The following is a 15,527-nucleotide window of genomic DNA, read 5'->3' as shown; positions in this document are numbered from 1 at the left end:
ATGCCTGTTGTGTCTCTGCTCAGCACTATGAGGTAGGATATTGCCTCTGGGCACCATTGGTAAGGACATAATCCAGTGTCCAGCACAGATAATCTCATGGGAGCCCAGGGCACTTCAGAGACAGTTAACGTCATTGCGGCAAGGACTTGTCAAATGCCTGCAAACCTGAGACACGTCAGAGGGGACAGTCCATCTAGTGACATGACAAAGGACAAGAGGCCAGGGTTCGATTCTCCCCTCCACCACCAACTTTTCGCAGTCCCTCATTTCAGGAGCATGACCCAAGTGTACAACTGGCCAAGGCACTGTAAGCAACAAAGCTGTGATACTGCTCTGAGCTGATGCATGCCGAAGAGAGTTGTACAGCTCCCTAGACATCATGGCTGGTGTCTTGAGGGGCACAGGAGTGTCACGCACACAGGTATTGGCAATATACTTCTCTGTGGGTTAAACCCAGCCAGCTGTTTGCCATGCAGCATACATCAGGGCAAGCACACTCACTGCCTGCGAAAGAGGACTCCTTCCAAGAAGTCAAAATTACTCTTGGGAAAGAAGAGCAAAGCACTTCTGTGAAACATTTCCACTTGTGTCCCATTCACAAACACTCCAGGATGCTGATCTGTTGGCTGAGACACCCGTCACATCAACGTAACTGTTACCCATGTGGAAATGGTAAGACTGGGAGCTATGCACTACACAGCCAGGACACAGCTGCTCACAAGGGTCTGGATTCTGTGCCCAGAAAATCAGGGAACATACTGGGAACACAGCACCCCAGAGGTTCCTCTCCTCCTCTGCAACAGGATGAAAGAACTATATTATCCATCAAAGAAGCTAGTGAGGCATTACAACACTTTACTGGAAGGAAAACAACCATGGCAAACTGTAGGTTTGCTATAAGTGGAATATATGACATCCAGTCTGTAAAATGTCCTTACCGCAAAGGGCTGCAAACTCATCTGGCCTGGCGTAAGTGAGCACAGCAGCCAAAGCCTCTCTCCAATTCTGCAGATCACAAGACTGCACAATCTCTTTCCAGTTCTTCATTACCACCGCAGTGATGAGCTAGACCAGAAGGAGAGAGATCACGGTTAAAATCTTGGTAGGATTTCCTTTGTTTTTTAGGACACAGTATAATTTGTATTTATTCAAGTGTACTCATCCCTACTGTATCCAGGGTCACGGCAGATACTGCACTGCAATTCAACAGCTGCACAAGAGTACATTTTACTTCAAAAGTAGTTCAGTGAAAATCACAAATTCAGACAGGTCAATTATTCTTGCCACAAAACGTGCAAGAATAGAATGCACAAATTTTCACAAACTGGGATTGCTGCAGATGGTTTTCAGCACTGTTTTTGCAGACAAAGATAACATACCAAGTATTTAGCTATAAATCTTCTACACAACGCCCAGCCAGGGGTGTGAATTTTGTTTATCAAACTGTTTCATTTAGATTTAAGCTCCTCGCCTCAGGCTGACCAATAAGGAGCAGTTGAAAAGGCTGCTTGAAGGAAGAGGCAAGTTGGCAGCAATATCTACCTGAGCTGGCTGCAGTATCCCTACCCTGTACCCACATACACAGGCTGCCTGTCCACAAGCCCTCAGAATGAAATTCCAGTTTCTTCTGTCTCAAACTCTGCCTACAGTTATTTTGCTTACGACAAAAGACAGACTTGGCAGCTCTGCTGCTATTTAGTGAACAAAGCCCTTGTCATGCCAAGACTTCAATCTCAGAAACAGCTGAACAAGCAGTCAGTGTGAAGTTTGGGACCAGAAAACAAAAACTCATAGCTGAACAACAAATGCAAGGTCCTAACTGCAAGGTCAACACTCACTTGTTAGCACAGGCACAGATAACTGGTCAGCTCTCCATAAAAATACCTCTTCCCAAAGGACGAACTACATTGAAGAAATTTCCCACGCACTACAAAACTCTCCTTCCTTTGATAAGGCCAGAGGCAGGAAAGGAGCTGGGGGCGGGGGAAGAAATCCTACAATAAATGAAAGTCTTAATACCTGAGATTTTCCTCCTTTCACTTCTCCACTACTAGAAATGCAAATTGTTTCTCTCAAACTGGATTGCGGGCAATGACCAGCAAAATCCCACTTACAGACCCTAGCCTGTAGTGCCCTGTGCTCTAACTTCCCAAGTGACTGTGCTTTGAGGCCTTTAAGCCCTGCTCCAGGAAAGCACTTAAGCACATGTCCATTTTATAGGCTGTGTCCTGCTCCTGTATAAAACGCCCTTCTTTGACAATGGACTGCTAAAAAGTGACCACGAGCAACCTTCCCCCCTCCTTGCCAAACCAATCGTCCTGTGCTCTTTTAAGGCCACTTCTCCCATTTCATCCTTCTGTTGCTACTTTCTCATGTCAGTAGTAAAGAAGAAAGAGTTGAACTAGCAGCATCAGCAATTTCTAGCATTGCAAAAAGCTGAAAAGAGTAATAACCAGCTGGCCATAAAACACTGTCTCCTAGACAAAGAGTGATTGATCTACACTGGGCATACTTAGCTCTCTTCTGCGCATACAGTGAAACAAAGCACCAGCAAAATCTGTTAAGGCTGATCATAGGCAGAAACCAACATAATGCTGCTGGGACTAAGCATGCATCATGTGTGAACTTGAAAAATGTGACAAGACAACTGACTGAAATGTGTGCTGCTTAAGATATTTATCAGTGAGAATCTACTAATACTAGTATTATGCAACTTTATTATTTGTCATAATATGCAACTCAGAGACACTGGAGACAAGGTAAAGAATACTCTTCTTGTGTACTGATATCAAGGTAGTGTGCCTCTTTTCTCCTTATCAATGTATGAAAAAAGAGTAACAGAAATCCTTCTGCTCTCAGATCTTCTGCATGACTTGAATGCTTATCAGCTTCTCACAGAAATAAACCTATGAAAATGCAAGAAAACTTTTAAGGTGAAAAAGGGAGTTGCCAAAGGCCTACATGCATGTTGTTTCTTAACTGAAAAAAACATACCCTGGTAATTTTGCTCTGCATTTTAGCAAAGTACTTTTCCTGTGTCCTAGAAAGCAGCTCTTGTCCGCCTGCGATGGCCAAGATAATGGCGTCAGCCATGCGGTTATCGTGCAAGCAGAGATCTACCGCACTCTCAAAGTTACCCGTCAGCAGAGCCTGGGTAATCAAACCGTCCACATCTGCAACAAGAGAGGAGTGCATTTTCAAATGATGGCACAAAAGTCACTTACGTATGCAACAGCAGGTGATTCTGTCCAGCTGTACAACACTGCACAAAGTTGTCTGCAAACCAGCCTGCTCGAGGCAGGTACTTACAGGGATGCTCAAGTTCGTCTCCAGTCTCCAACACTATGACACTATGGTCACAGCTGCATCAGGTGGGGAGCTGTCAAGCATCACTTACCTTGCTGCAGAGCAAGATGCTAGTAAATGCTAGCAAGATGTTAGAGGTCTAAATGTCCTCTGAAATAACTACCCTGCATACAGTGCCAGAAACAAAGTCCAACCTAGACAGGGATCAATGGCTTCTGTGTTACTCAAGATCCCCTGGGAGGTTCTGTATAAACAGCAACGTCAACACTTCATGCCTGATCAGGTGTGTGTTCTTTTATATGAGAAATCACTCAGAGCAGCTGCATTTCATCAATGGGGTGCTGTGTACTTCCTCCCCTAAAGAAGCTCTGTTTTCAAGTGCCTCAAGACTGCTGTTAAATGAACGGACTTAGAGGAAAGTCATGATAATCCTTTACAATTTGTGCAGAAATTGCCTTCTCACTGGAACATCAGTGTCAACATCAGTATTTATAAATATCAGCACATACAATGAAATCAGTATCAACATTTTTTTACCTCCACTAACAGAGATATTAAACGTCGTCTTTGCAGATCCAAAATCTTCAGTTTCTTGTTTATGGTCCTTCACCCTCTAAGAGAAAGGAAAAGCATAATTTTTGACATTTCAGCACAGGATAAGCAACTTCCTCTGGTTCCTGCACAAAGTCACCCCCCGAGCACACCGAGAAAGGCCTGGGCTTATCAAAGGACCTCCAGTGCAAGAAAACACACCATTATAAAATCATTATTCTGAGAGATCAGAGGGGATTGTTTTTTAAAATGGGTGCCAAGGGGAAAAAGTGCTGGAAGCCCCAAATTTCTAACCACCAGGGAAGGCTTATGCAAGCACAAGCGTGCATACGCAGAGATCACAAATACCAGCAACCAGACACCTGGATCCTGGGTACTGACTTGTATACGTGCATCCATGCCCACATACACACAGCCCCCTCAAAATCACAAAATCAGAAAACTTCTCCCTTCCCTCCTCTTTCAACATCAAGCCCTACCAAGAACAGTCTACTGTAATGCTACCCAGGTTTCACTTTGCTCCACTTAGTTTTCCAGCTCATCCTTGAAACACTCTGCACTGGCATACACCCTAGTTTAATTAAGCAAAGCACATGAACACATTTTCAACACAGAAGTTCAGCATGGTCCACGTAGACTTAAGTGCTTTGAACTCAATACAGGAGTGCTCAGGGGACAGAAGCTACTTTTTTATAGAACTCCCCCAGGAATTAAGATAGAAAGCATTTCCTGCAAGCACTTGGATTTTGGGATTTCAAACAATACCTTTCAATAATAAAAAAATAATACCAAGAGGGAAGTCTCACTCCACCATCAATTTTCACAGCATAGCCTAAGAGGGTTGCAAAAATTGTCCCACAAAACATGTCCTCTGTCATAAGTCAGTGCACTAGTACATGCAGTAGGAGGCTGCTGAGAACACCCTGCTTATATGCTGATCAGTGAAACTGTACTTCAGAGAATGAGGAGCAAGAACACAGTTGTGGGGGTTTGGAGGCCAGCAGGGTTTTGGCATCCAGGGAAGTGGCTACAGAGGTGGCTCCCATAAGAGGCTTTGAGAAGCTCCCCCAGCTCCAATTTTGGACCCGTCTCTGGCCAATGCCAGGCCAATTGGCGCCTCTGGAAATAACTCTATTTAAGAGGGGAAGAACCTGTTGAGGGAGTTTTGTCTGTCTGCGTTGGTGAGCAGGAAAGAGAAGGGGGATGTGAGAGAAACAGCCATATGGACACCCATGTCAGTGAGGAAGGAGAGGGGGAGGTGTGCCGGAGCAGAGATTTCCCTGTGGTGGGCTGAGCCCCTCCAGCCCATCAGCAGTGGCCCAGAGGTTGGCCTGCAGCCCGTGGAGGATGCCAGGCCAGAGCAGGCAACTGAGCCCAAAACACGCTGTGACTCCGAGTTAGCCTGTGCTGGAGGAGCCCGCTGCTGGGAGGGCTGCAGCCCGTAGGAAGGACCTGTGCTGGGGCAGTTCATGGGGAGCTGGGGCCCCACAGGAAGGACTCATGTTGGAGAAGTTCTTGTAGGACTGTCTGCCATGAGAGGGACACCATGCTGGAGCAGGGGAGGACTGAGAGGGCCCCTCTCTGAGGAGGAAGGAGCAGCGGAGACATCTTGTGACAGATTGACTATAACCCCCAATCTCTGCCCCCCTGCGCTGCTGGGGGGTGAAGAGGTGGCAGAGCCAAGCCTGGGAAGATCAGAGGGGTGCAGGGGAGATGCGTTGTATTTAAGATGTCGTTGTTAGTCTCATTAGCCTTGATGGTGGTGGTTGTTTGTATTACATTGATGTTGTTATCCCCAAGTTGAATCTGTCTTTTGCTTGTGACCACAACTGGTGAGAGAGCCCTCCCTATCCTCTGTATTGATCCTCAAGCCTTTTTAGTTGTATTTTCTCCTCCCCATCCCTCAGGGGATGGGGCAGGGGTGAGCGAGAGGCTGCATGGTCCTTTGATGCTCGCTGGGTGGGCTCAAAACACAACAACAGTTGACCAAGAACAGGCATTTGGGATGGGGAGGTAAGTCTGAAACAAGCTTTATGTTTGGCTCATGAAAGGAGGTAGCATGTGGAAAGTTATTTCGCTGTCAAATACTGTGTGATATGTGTTTGGCAGCAGTTGAAAGCATGCTGTGACTATCACAGGAATAATGCGCCCATCTATTTACTTTATGTATGTGATGGCACTCCCTGATGCATCATCAGTGGCTTCGGGTCAGTCTCACAAATATCTACCACCCATGCTGGTAGGGTAAGGTCATGTTTGGCTATGAATACTCTCCTAGAAGAGGCATTTGTTATAAGACATCTAATATCTTCATGACTGCACACAGCAAAATCCTTGCACAGTCAGATACATGTGTCTGCTTCTAGAGTTTCTAATGAATTAACAGGCAATCAAGCACCTAATCCGAGCAGAGCACTCTGACTTGGTGTCCTTAACAGGCTGTTAAATAAAGTCAACAAGTGCACCACTCCAACATGCATGAGCTATAAACCAATCTCCTTACCTTCACAGACAACTGCAGACAGGCACAAGCATTGGGTTAACAGCTCAAATTCTAACCCAAAAAGGAGAGCAAGAGAATGGAGGAGAATGAAGCTGTCCTGTTCACACAGCGATACTAGAATTTTGAGTGCTATTAACTCCACATGGCAGTAGCTGGGTCCTTATTTCTAATTATAGACCTGTCTCCATATTTTAAACACAGGGCTGAAAACAATGCTGCTCAAATGGACAGAAATGAACAAAAGCTGTAGGATCCCAAAGGCAGACATAGTGGAGCACAAAATGCCTGTGATAAACCTGGCTGAACTGTTGCAACACATGTTCATGAGGCAGCTAGCTACCAAAGCCCTGATACTCACTGTTCAGGTGCAAAGGGGATGGATGACACTTTGATGTTGGTGGAAGCAATACAGAGAACAAACGTTCCCACTCTCCTCCAGTACCACAGCTGCATCTCTGCAAAGGGTTACACTCAGAAGCAGGGCAGTAGTAAGCTGACAGCTTGGTAATAATCAACCAGAGGGACAGAAGAAATGAATAAGGAAGGGGGTGGGGGTGGGGAGGGGGGGAATGCATTAGAGTTGTGGCGGCAAATCATTTAGTGCATGTTAGGGAAATGTCAAAGTGAAAATCACAGCAGAATAAAGTCCTTGAGTCTGGTGCCAACTGGACTGTTACAAAATGAGCTCATTCTTCATTGCCACCAAAATCTATTCACATGAATCGATGAGTGAGACACTGGAACAGATTGCCTAAGGAAGTTGTGGATGCTCCATCCCTGGAAGTGTTCAAGACTAGGCTGGATGGAGCGTTGAGCAACCTGGTTTAGTGGGAGGTGTCCCTGCCATGGCAGGGGGGTTGGAACTAGATAATCTTTAAGGTCGCTTCCAGGTTCTTTGAGGTTCCTCCAGTGCATCGATGATAACTTCCTGATGCAAATGGTGGATGAGCCAACTAGGAGAGGAGCACTGCTAGATCTTATACTCACTAACAAGCAGAGTCTGGTTGAAGCGGTGAAGATTGAGGGCAGCCTTGGCTGCAGCAATCATGAGATGGTAGAGTTCAGGATCTTGAGCAGAAGGAACAGAATACGTAGCAGGATCACAACCCTGGACTTCAGCAGGGCCAACTTTGGCCTTTTCAAGCAAATGCTAGCGGAAATCCCATGGGACAGGGTACTAGAAGGTAAAGGGGCCTAAGATAGTTGGTTTATGTTCAAGGACCGCTTTTTCTAAGCTCAAGATCAGGGCATCCCAGCAGGTAGGATATCAAGAAAGGGAGCCGGGAGACTCGCATGGTTAAACAGGGAACTAATAGGCAAACTCAAGAGGAACAAGAGAGTCTATAGATCTTGGAAAGAGGGGATGGCCACTTGGGAGGAATGTAAGACTGTTCTCAGAGGATGTAGGGAGGCACTAGGAAAGCTAAGGCCTCCTTGTAGATCAAGGACAACAGAAAGTACTTCTTGAAATACACTGCAGACAAAACTAACACTAGAGGCAATGTAGGCCCACTGTTGAATGAGGCGGGTGCCCTGGTGACAGAAGATACAAAGAAGGCGGAGATACTGAATGCCTTCTTTGCCTCTATCTATACTGCTGGAGACTGTCCTCAGGAGCCTCAGAGGAAGGAGTTTGACTTGGTTGATGAGGACTGGGTTAGGGATCAATTAAGCAATCTGGACACACATAAATCCATGGGCCCTGATGGCATGCACCCACGGGTGCTGAAGGAGCTGGCAGAAGTCATTGCTAGACCACTCTCCATCATCTTTGGTAAGTCATGGGGAACAGGAGAGGTGACTGAGGACTGGAGGAAAGCAAGTGTCACTCCAGTTTTCAAAAAGGGCAAGAAGGAGCACCCGAGTAACTACAGACCGGTCAGCCTCACCTCCATCCCTGGAAAAGTGATGGAACAACTTATCCTCGGTGCTGTCTCTAGACATATCAAAGATAAGAGGGTCATTAGGAGCAGTCAATGTGGCTTCACCAAGGGGAAGTCATGTTTGACCAACCTGATAGCCTTTTATGAAGACATAACCAGGTGGATAGATGACAGTAGTGCAGTGGATGTGGTTTATCTTGATCTCAGTAAAGCATTTGACACCGTCTCACACAGCATCCTCACAGCTAAACTGAGGAAGTGTGGTCTGGATGATCGGGTAGTGAGACGGATTGTGAATTGGTTGAAGGAAAGAAGTCAAGAGCTGTGGTCAATGGGACAGTCTAGCTGGAGGCCTGTATCTAGTGGAGGCCCTCAGGGGTCAGTACTGGGACCAGTACTATTCAATACATTCATCAGTGACCTGGACAAGGGAACAGAGTGCACTGTCAGCAAGTTTGCTGATGACACGAAACTGGGAGGAGTGGCTGACACACCAGAAGGCTGTGCTGCCATTCAGTGAGACCTAGACAGGCTGGAGAGCTGGGCGGGGAGAAATGTAATGAAATACAACAAGGGCAAGTGTAGAGTCTTGCATCTGGGAAAGAACAACCCCATGTACCAGTATAGGTTGGGGACTGACCTGTCAGAGAGTAGCATAGGGGAATGGGACCTGGGGGTCCTGGTGGACAGCAGGATGACCATGAGCCAGCAAGGTGCCCTCGTAGTCAAGAAGGCTGATGGCATCCCAGGGTGTATTAGAAGGGGTGTGGTCAGTAGGTCGAGAGAGGTTCTCCTCCCCCTCTACTCTGCCCTGGTGAGACTTCATCTGGAATATTGTGTCCAGTTCTGGGTCCCTCAGTCAAGAAGGGCAGCGAACTGCTTGAAAGAGTCCAGCACAGAGCCACAAAGATGATTAAAAGGGTGGAACATCTCCCTTATGATGAAAGGCTGAAGGAGCTGGGTCTCTTTAGCTTGGAGAAGAGGAGACTGAGGGGTGACCTCATTAAAGTTTATAAATACATAAAGGGCAAGTGTCAGGAGGATGGAGCCAGGCTCTTCTCAGTGTTGTCCAATGATAGGACAAGGGGTCATTGGGTGCAAGCTGGAGCATAGGAGGTTCCACATTAACGTAAGGAAAAACTTTTTTCACTGTGAGGGTGACAGAGCACTGGAACAGGCTGCCCAGAAAGGTTGTGGAATCTCCTTCTCTGGAGACATTCAAAACCCGCCTGGTCACATTCCTGTGTGATCTGCTCTAGGTGGTCCTGCTCTGGCAGGGGGGTTGGAATAGATCTTTCGAGGTCCATTCCAACCCCTAACATTCTGTGATTGCAACCCAAACCATTCTATGATTCTACGATGTCTGAGGCTGATGAGAAAAATCTCAAGCAACTTCACATGAGCCCACATTTTACTCATTCTAAATAACTTCTTGTATTTCCATATATCCTCCACACTGTGAAAAGCCAACAAAATAGAATGCTCTTAATAGTAAAGCAAATGCATGGGAGGTCAACAGGGTTAGTCTAGAGGGCAACAGATACCTCTCCCAGGAACTGCTCCTCTGTAGCCTGGCCTTTGTCCCCCTCGCTTGGCACAGGTTCATCAGATTCTGCAGGATCCTTCAGCAGAGAGAATATGCCATTAAAAAAAAGCCAGCAAAAGAGGAAGAAATACTTTGCAACACAGAGTATAGCTACCTTCCCAACAACAACAGCCAGAAACAGACTGCAAATCACAGAAATGCACTGGCAATATAAGCTTGAGTATGACAAACATGGTAGAGGCCCTACATTTCCTTCCTCTTTGTCATTACACAGTACGTTGTGCTGTTCTCATCTTGGTTGCCTGAAAACATGTAGCAAAACTTCTCTTCCCCACTAGGTGACTACAGATGGCATCCCAAATGCCTATGGCACCCCAAATGTCTATGGCACAAAAGCAATGCAGTCCCCTCATTGTAGGCTTAGGCCACTGCAATTACAACAGGCAATGCCTTAACTGTATTATTGCGGGTAAGTGTTATGGGATCACACTCTCAGTTCCACTTTTTTTAAAGCTTGGGGAAGGTGCTGCTCTTGAAACCAGCTGCCAGGCAGAAAGGCTCTGCCCTACCCCACAGGCAGCACAAAGTCTCACAGTGAGCAAGACATAGGCAGCCAAAAGAAAAGGTGGAGGGCCATCACTGAGACCCTGAACTAAAACGTGACTGAGAGCCCTTTTTTGGGAAAGGGGTCGTAGAAAAAAAAGTGGTTGTTTCTTCAAATAAGTACCTTCATCCTACCGAATGTAGGAACTTGTCATATGCTGCATTATTTGTGACTTACTTTGGGACAGCTACCAAGCGGAAAGAAAAATTCTTCTTACTTTGCATGTGACCATGGCACTATAAAACTAAACGCAGAGTTGTCCACATGTGTTCACTTACCTCTCCCAAGTCACCATCTGCAAGACCTTCTTTATTCAGAGCAGACATAATCTAGAAAACAACCAAGATTTAAGTAAGTGCTCTTTTATGTTAGAGAGGTGGACCTCTTGCTGATCTCTTGGATTGCAAAACTGGTGCATGTAGCTAATATGCTGCTTACAGAACAGTTAACATGAAAATAAAGCCATTTCCTTTCCCAGCCTGGTGATGGATTTACTGCTAAGCCCCCTGCACCCCAAGCTCTGATAGAAACAACAGCTGCCCTATGCCTTTAAACCTTTAATTGTTAACTCAAGAGCCTCAAACCTCACTGCAGCTGCTGGAAACCACAGTAATAAAAATAGTATCAGAGCATGCAGGATAAAATCCTCTTGTCTGCTCTGGTTAGGGAAAATAAAGCAGTGACAATTCTTCTGGAGCAGGGAGCCTGTCAGGAAGCTGTGGTTTCAAGTATAGCACCATATGGCTGTGGGCTAGGGTTTTCCAAGGTACAGAAGAGTTAAAATGCCCAGCTTTTACTGCTTTTCAAAGCAAATCATGACTCCAGATTCAATTAGGGCCCTCAAAAATGCCAATTTAATGTATAGAGTTTAAAATACATACAGAAAATATATTAGTTCAGCATCTGGGAGCCTGAGTTTATTTTACCCTTGTAGGCTGGTTGTCACAAAAAGCTGAGCTCTAACTGCTGGAGATATTTTCTCTTTCTTTTCAGTCATTAGTTTACAATAGAAAGAAGAAATCCAGGACTTGACTTGCATATGATAATCACAGGTTTTAAGAACAGTAACATGAAAAAGAAGTTGTGATTTAATGAGTTTATCATTTGGGTATCACAAATTTTCAGGTGAGCTGACCTGTAGTGTACCTGTAGTGTTTCTTGACACTAAAAAACATGGATTCAACTTCAACATGGAATGCTTTGTTGAGAAACAGCTACATGAAAACATGGCCTTGCAGCTTCCCTCAAATACTGAAATAATGGGGTAGGCACAGCATTTCAGGCCACTCAATTCAGCGATGCCTATTTTCCCAGCTTCTCCCCATGCACAGGGCATATCAAACCCAGAGCAACAACAGAAGTGGGCTCCAGACTGCATGAGGCCACTCTGCAGGACCACTATTTAATTTCAACTGGATTTTCTAATTGAGACCTGCTTTTCGAAAACAGGATTCCCCTTGCTGTGCTAGACTGACTCACGCAACAAAAATTTAGAAGCTGAGGACAGACTGTTAGCAAAACCACGATTTTTTTTCTGTAATTATAGTAAGTTTGCCCTGGAGGCCATTTAATTTGTAACCATAATGACATTTTTATGGAGCCAGTCTTTGAAAATAAAACATTAATTTGATACAATGAAAAGGAGTCAAATATTCAAATCCACTGAATCAGAACTGAAGAAATACTATACAGTTCCTGGGTACAGCACTGAAAGCAATAAAGAGCCAAAATGCACAGCAGATAACCCCCTGTAACACTGAGATAAGAATCTTCTTCCAACTTGGAAGAAAGCTCTATACTTAAGATGTACAAGTTGCTTCCTGGTAATTCAAATTTTGCCATTCCAAATGTAACCTGGTTTGATCTTTCTTTTCTTTTTTTTTTTTATTTGTAAAAATGAATGGCATTCCACACAAAAAAGGGACTATTCTAGGTTTTCCAAGGTTGTTAATGAAGCCCTGAAGATTGCTTACATGTTCAACCAGAAAGCATAAAACCAGATCAGATTCCATGATGCTACAGCAGAAAGATGTCACATAAAAGTCACATGAATAGCTTGAACCAACAAATATCAAAGCTTCTTGATGGGTGAGAATTTCAGATCAACACTAGACAGCCAGACACAGACACACCTCTGAAGTCTCTTGCCTGCTTTGAATTTTTCACTGAACATCCATATTACGAGATGACACAGCTAATAAAAAAAATGAACACAGCAAACCGCTTGCTGTAAGAATTCTGAAGTTACTCATGAGTTGTTTATCTAGACAAAATTTAAACAGCAGAGGAAGATTTCTAGTGTCCTTTGGAACAAAGGAATTCCTTAAATAACAAAACTCCAAGTCAGCCATGTTTAAACAGGAGCTCTGGCACCAAACCAGTTCTATTACGGCTATTAGGAGAGCTGCAGCACTGACAAATACTATCTGCTGGGAAACACACCAAAAATAATATTGTATGAAAATGTTTATTTATCGAATAGCCTGTAGATACTGCCCACAGGTAAACGAGTACTTCAACCAAACATGGCATTGCCAACATTTTAGGCTGTACTCTGTGGACACATCCATCACTAGTGCATTTAACACAAGCACATTTACCTTCTTCCTCAGATCATCTTTCCTGTATCCCAAGAGCTCAAGGTATTTAACACGTGAATCTTCTTCAAAGTTCACCTTTAAAAAAACAAAAGTTAAAGAATATACTGCAACTCACAATTTTTCATTTTCTCCCCCACTGGCTTTTTACTTATTAGCACAAATTACTCAGTAAGAGCTAGCTGCTGTGGAAACTGAGTGTAATAAAGAGAACTGAAAAGGTCTTCAGTGACTTGGGCACCTGAGCAGGTAGGCAAGGCTTCAACCTGGTTATTGTAGGTGAACAATCGCTTACCTGCTTCACTCTGGAACCTCTAAATGTTCACAGGGAGCAGGGAAAACCACATCTAAAGCTATTCCAAAGCTTCATCCCTTCTCATGAGCTCCCTGTACAAAGATGCACTGATGTGGGATGTCAAAAAACACAGGATACCTTCCCCCAAGCCTTGGCTTCTGCCATGATTTCTCATGAACCCTGCAAACACCCCTGTCCCCAAGGACCCCCTCTCTTCTAGTGGACCACCTCCAATGACAGGGCTTATGGTCACTACTCCCACAGCCTACACTTTTGGTTCCCAGCATCTCTTCTGCTAAAACACCATAATGTCCAGAAGGAACCATTTCTGCACTGGCTTTCCAGTGCAGGAACTCCTGAATTGCTGTTATCCTGTTACCTTTAAGAAGGCCCACACATTTTTCTCAAAGTCAGCCTGGGCCATGTCGATTTTCTTCTGGCAGTAGCTGACGAAGCCTTCGGACTGCACAGCCTCCTGCAGCTGGTTTGAGCGGGCCAGAAACTCCTTCTCTGTAATAACCTGGCTCACATAGACATGGTGACGCTGCTGCTCGATGCCTGGCTGCTGCTGAGACTTGGCATTCTCAAATGTAACCAGCTTGCCTCCAAACTGGAATTGAGGCACACATACAGTATGTAAAAATACAAGTATACACTGGAGTGCTTACGAAAAAGTATGCACATACACATATGTATGCACATGATTTTACATAGTGTATATATGCTTACCGTCCAATGGACAAACATTCCTGACCAACTCATTGATTTTTTTTTTTCCCCATCACCCCATATTTCTATGCATGTAAGGAGCTTGCTAATAAGTGGGCGCTTATTTAACAAGGTTTATGAGCATAGCTAGTCCTGTGCCTGTTTTCTCAGGCAAAAGACTGACTAGAAACTGAGAACTAGAGCTGTTAGTCTGTACAATGCCCAGCATAAATGGAGTATCTCACAATACTGCAATGTAATTGCCAAAGAAACCTATGCATCATTAAATAAATGCTGAAGCATGATGTCTGTTCTGCTCTTGGCAGGCTGTTTACCGGTTAAAAGCCTACTGAGAGACGGGCAATAAGTTGTGTCATCATTTGGAAACAAGTAAAATCAACAGAAATAAAAAAATTAGAAGGGGCTTATATTATTTCATTCTATAGCTCAAAGTTAATTTACATAGGCCAGTCCAATAAATGACAATGTCAGCACTGCAAAATGCAAAAAGCCTAGCCAAGAAAGACTGACAGCTGGCTCCAGAAAAAACAGGACAAATAAGGGAACAAACACTATTATAAAATGATACATTAGTCAGTGGCTAGGCAACATCACTTCTCTTTGATGGGAGAAAATTGCACTTAATTTGTGCATCAGACTGAATAAGCAGACATACCATGTTGAAAATTGAGCAGTATTTTGGCAAAGAAATCCACTTCAAGTGGGTAGGCTAAAAACTTCAGGAAATGGCCTGTGGGTCTAGGATATAAGCCAAAGGTGGAGCCAAAGAGCAGATAACTGCTCTCACAAAAAGCTGGGCTTTGCCACCGTTTCACTTGGCTCCTCTGCAAATCAACCAGCCATGGAGGAGCCTAGCCATGTGCTGTGTACTGTTACAGCGACTCCTGGCTACCTTTATCAGAGCTAACCTGACTATTCTTCACCACATTGACTATAATAGCTTCAAACTGCACTCAAGTCTCAAACACTTGCCCAGTTTGGTCCTGTTCCCCCCTCCCAATGTATATTTGTTTACACCAAAGCAAGCACTGCATGTAAATAAAAGCAAAGCCCTAATTCCAAACCAGAAAGAAACAAGTACCTGTTGGCAACATAACACCTTGTTTCTTTTTCCCAAGCATTTTTGTCACTTTTGCTGGCTTGCTGTCTCAAGTGACCAGTCAGGAAGCTGCTGCGAGCATCTTCCACCACAACAACAAGCAAGGGAAGTCCTCCCAAGGTGAAGCACAATGTTCAACTCCCCTGTTCCTAAAGTGTTTTTTTCACAGGTGCCACCACTATCTCCCTCCCTGCCTGGCCAACCATGCCCAGCTTTGTCTCCCACTTACCGAGAACGATGCTCCCATGGGTCGCCGTATCCATTTGGGTGGTTTCTTTAGGGGCAAAATGACACTCTGTGGGGCAGTCTGCTGGGGAAGCTGCAGGGGTGGAAGGGGCTGTCCTGTACCAAATGGATCAATGTTCCCAAAAGACGATGAAAGCTTTAATAACAAAAGGGGGAAAAAACAGAGG

At 44.8% G+C, this 15,527-nt stretch overlaps 1 protein-coding gene across 2 annotated transcripts in view; it reads right to left on the bottom strand.

Annotated features, from left to right (window-relative positions):
• Positions 1-15,527, bottom strand: part of SEC31A (SEC31 homolog A, COPII component) — a 47,679-nt gene that overhangs the window by 20,101 nt on the left and 12,051 nt on the right. The window contains exons 10-17 of one of the 2 annotated variants that reach the window (XM_086464063.1): positions 15,344-15,496; positions 13,666-13,896; positions 12,995-13,069; positions 10,673-10,723; positions 9,789-9,866; positions 3,844-3,919; positions 2,995-3,173; positions 939-1,065 (exon numbers count right to left, since the gene is read on the bottom strand). In XM_086464063.1, coding sequence (XP_086320189.1) covers positions 939-1,065; positions 2,995-3,173; positions 3,844-3,919; positions 9,789-9,866; positions 10,673-10,723; positions 12,995-13,069; positions 13,666-13,896; positions 15,344-15,496 — 970 coding nt within the window. The remainder of the gene's footprint in view (positions 1-938; positions 1,066-2,994; positions 3,174-3,843; positions 3,920-9,788; positions 9,867-10,672; positions 10,724-12,994; positions 13,070-13,665; positions 13,897-15,343; positions 15,497-15,527) is intronic. The other variant, XM_086464064.1, reaches the window with a different exon arrangement.

The sequence above is a fragment of the Leptosomus discolor genome, chromosome 4 (genome assembly GCF_034619465.1).
Source record: "Leptosomus discolor isolate bLepDis1 chromosome 4, bLepDis1.hap2, whole genome shotgun sequence".
NCBI classification, from domain to species: domain Eukaryota; kingdom Metazoa; phylum Chordata; class Aves; order Leptosomiformes; family Leptosomidae; genus Leptosomus; species Leptosomus discolor.
This window is presented reverse-complemented; position numbering and strand designations above follow the sequence as displayed.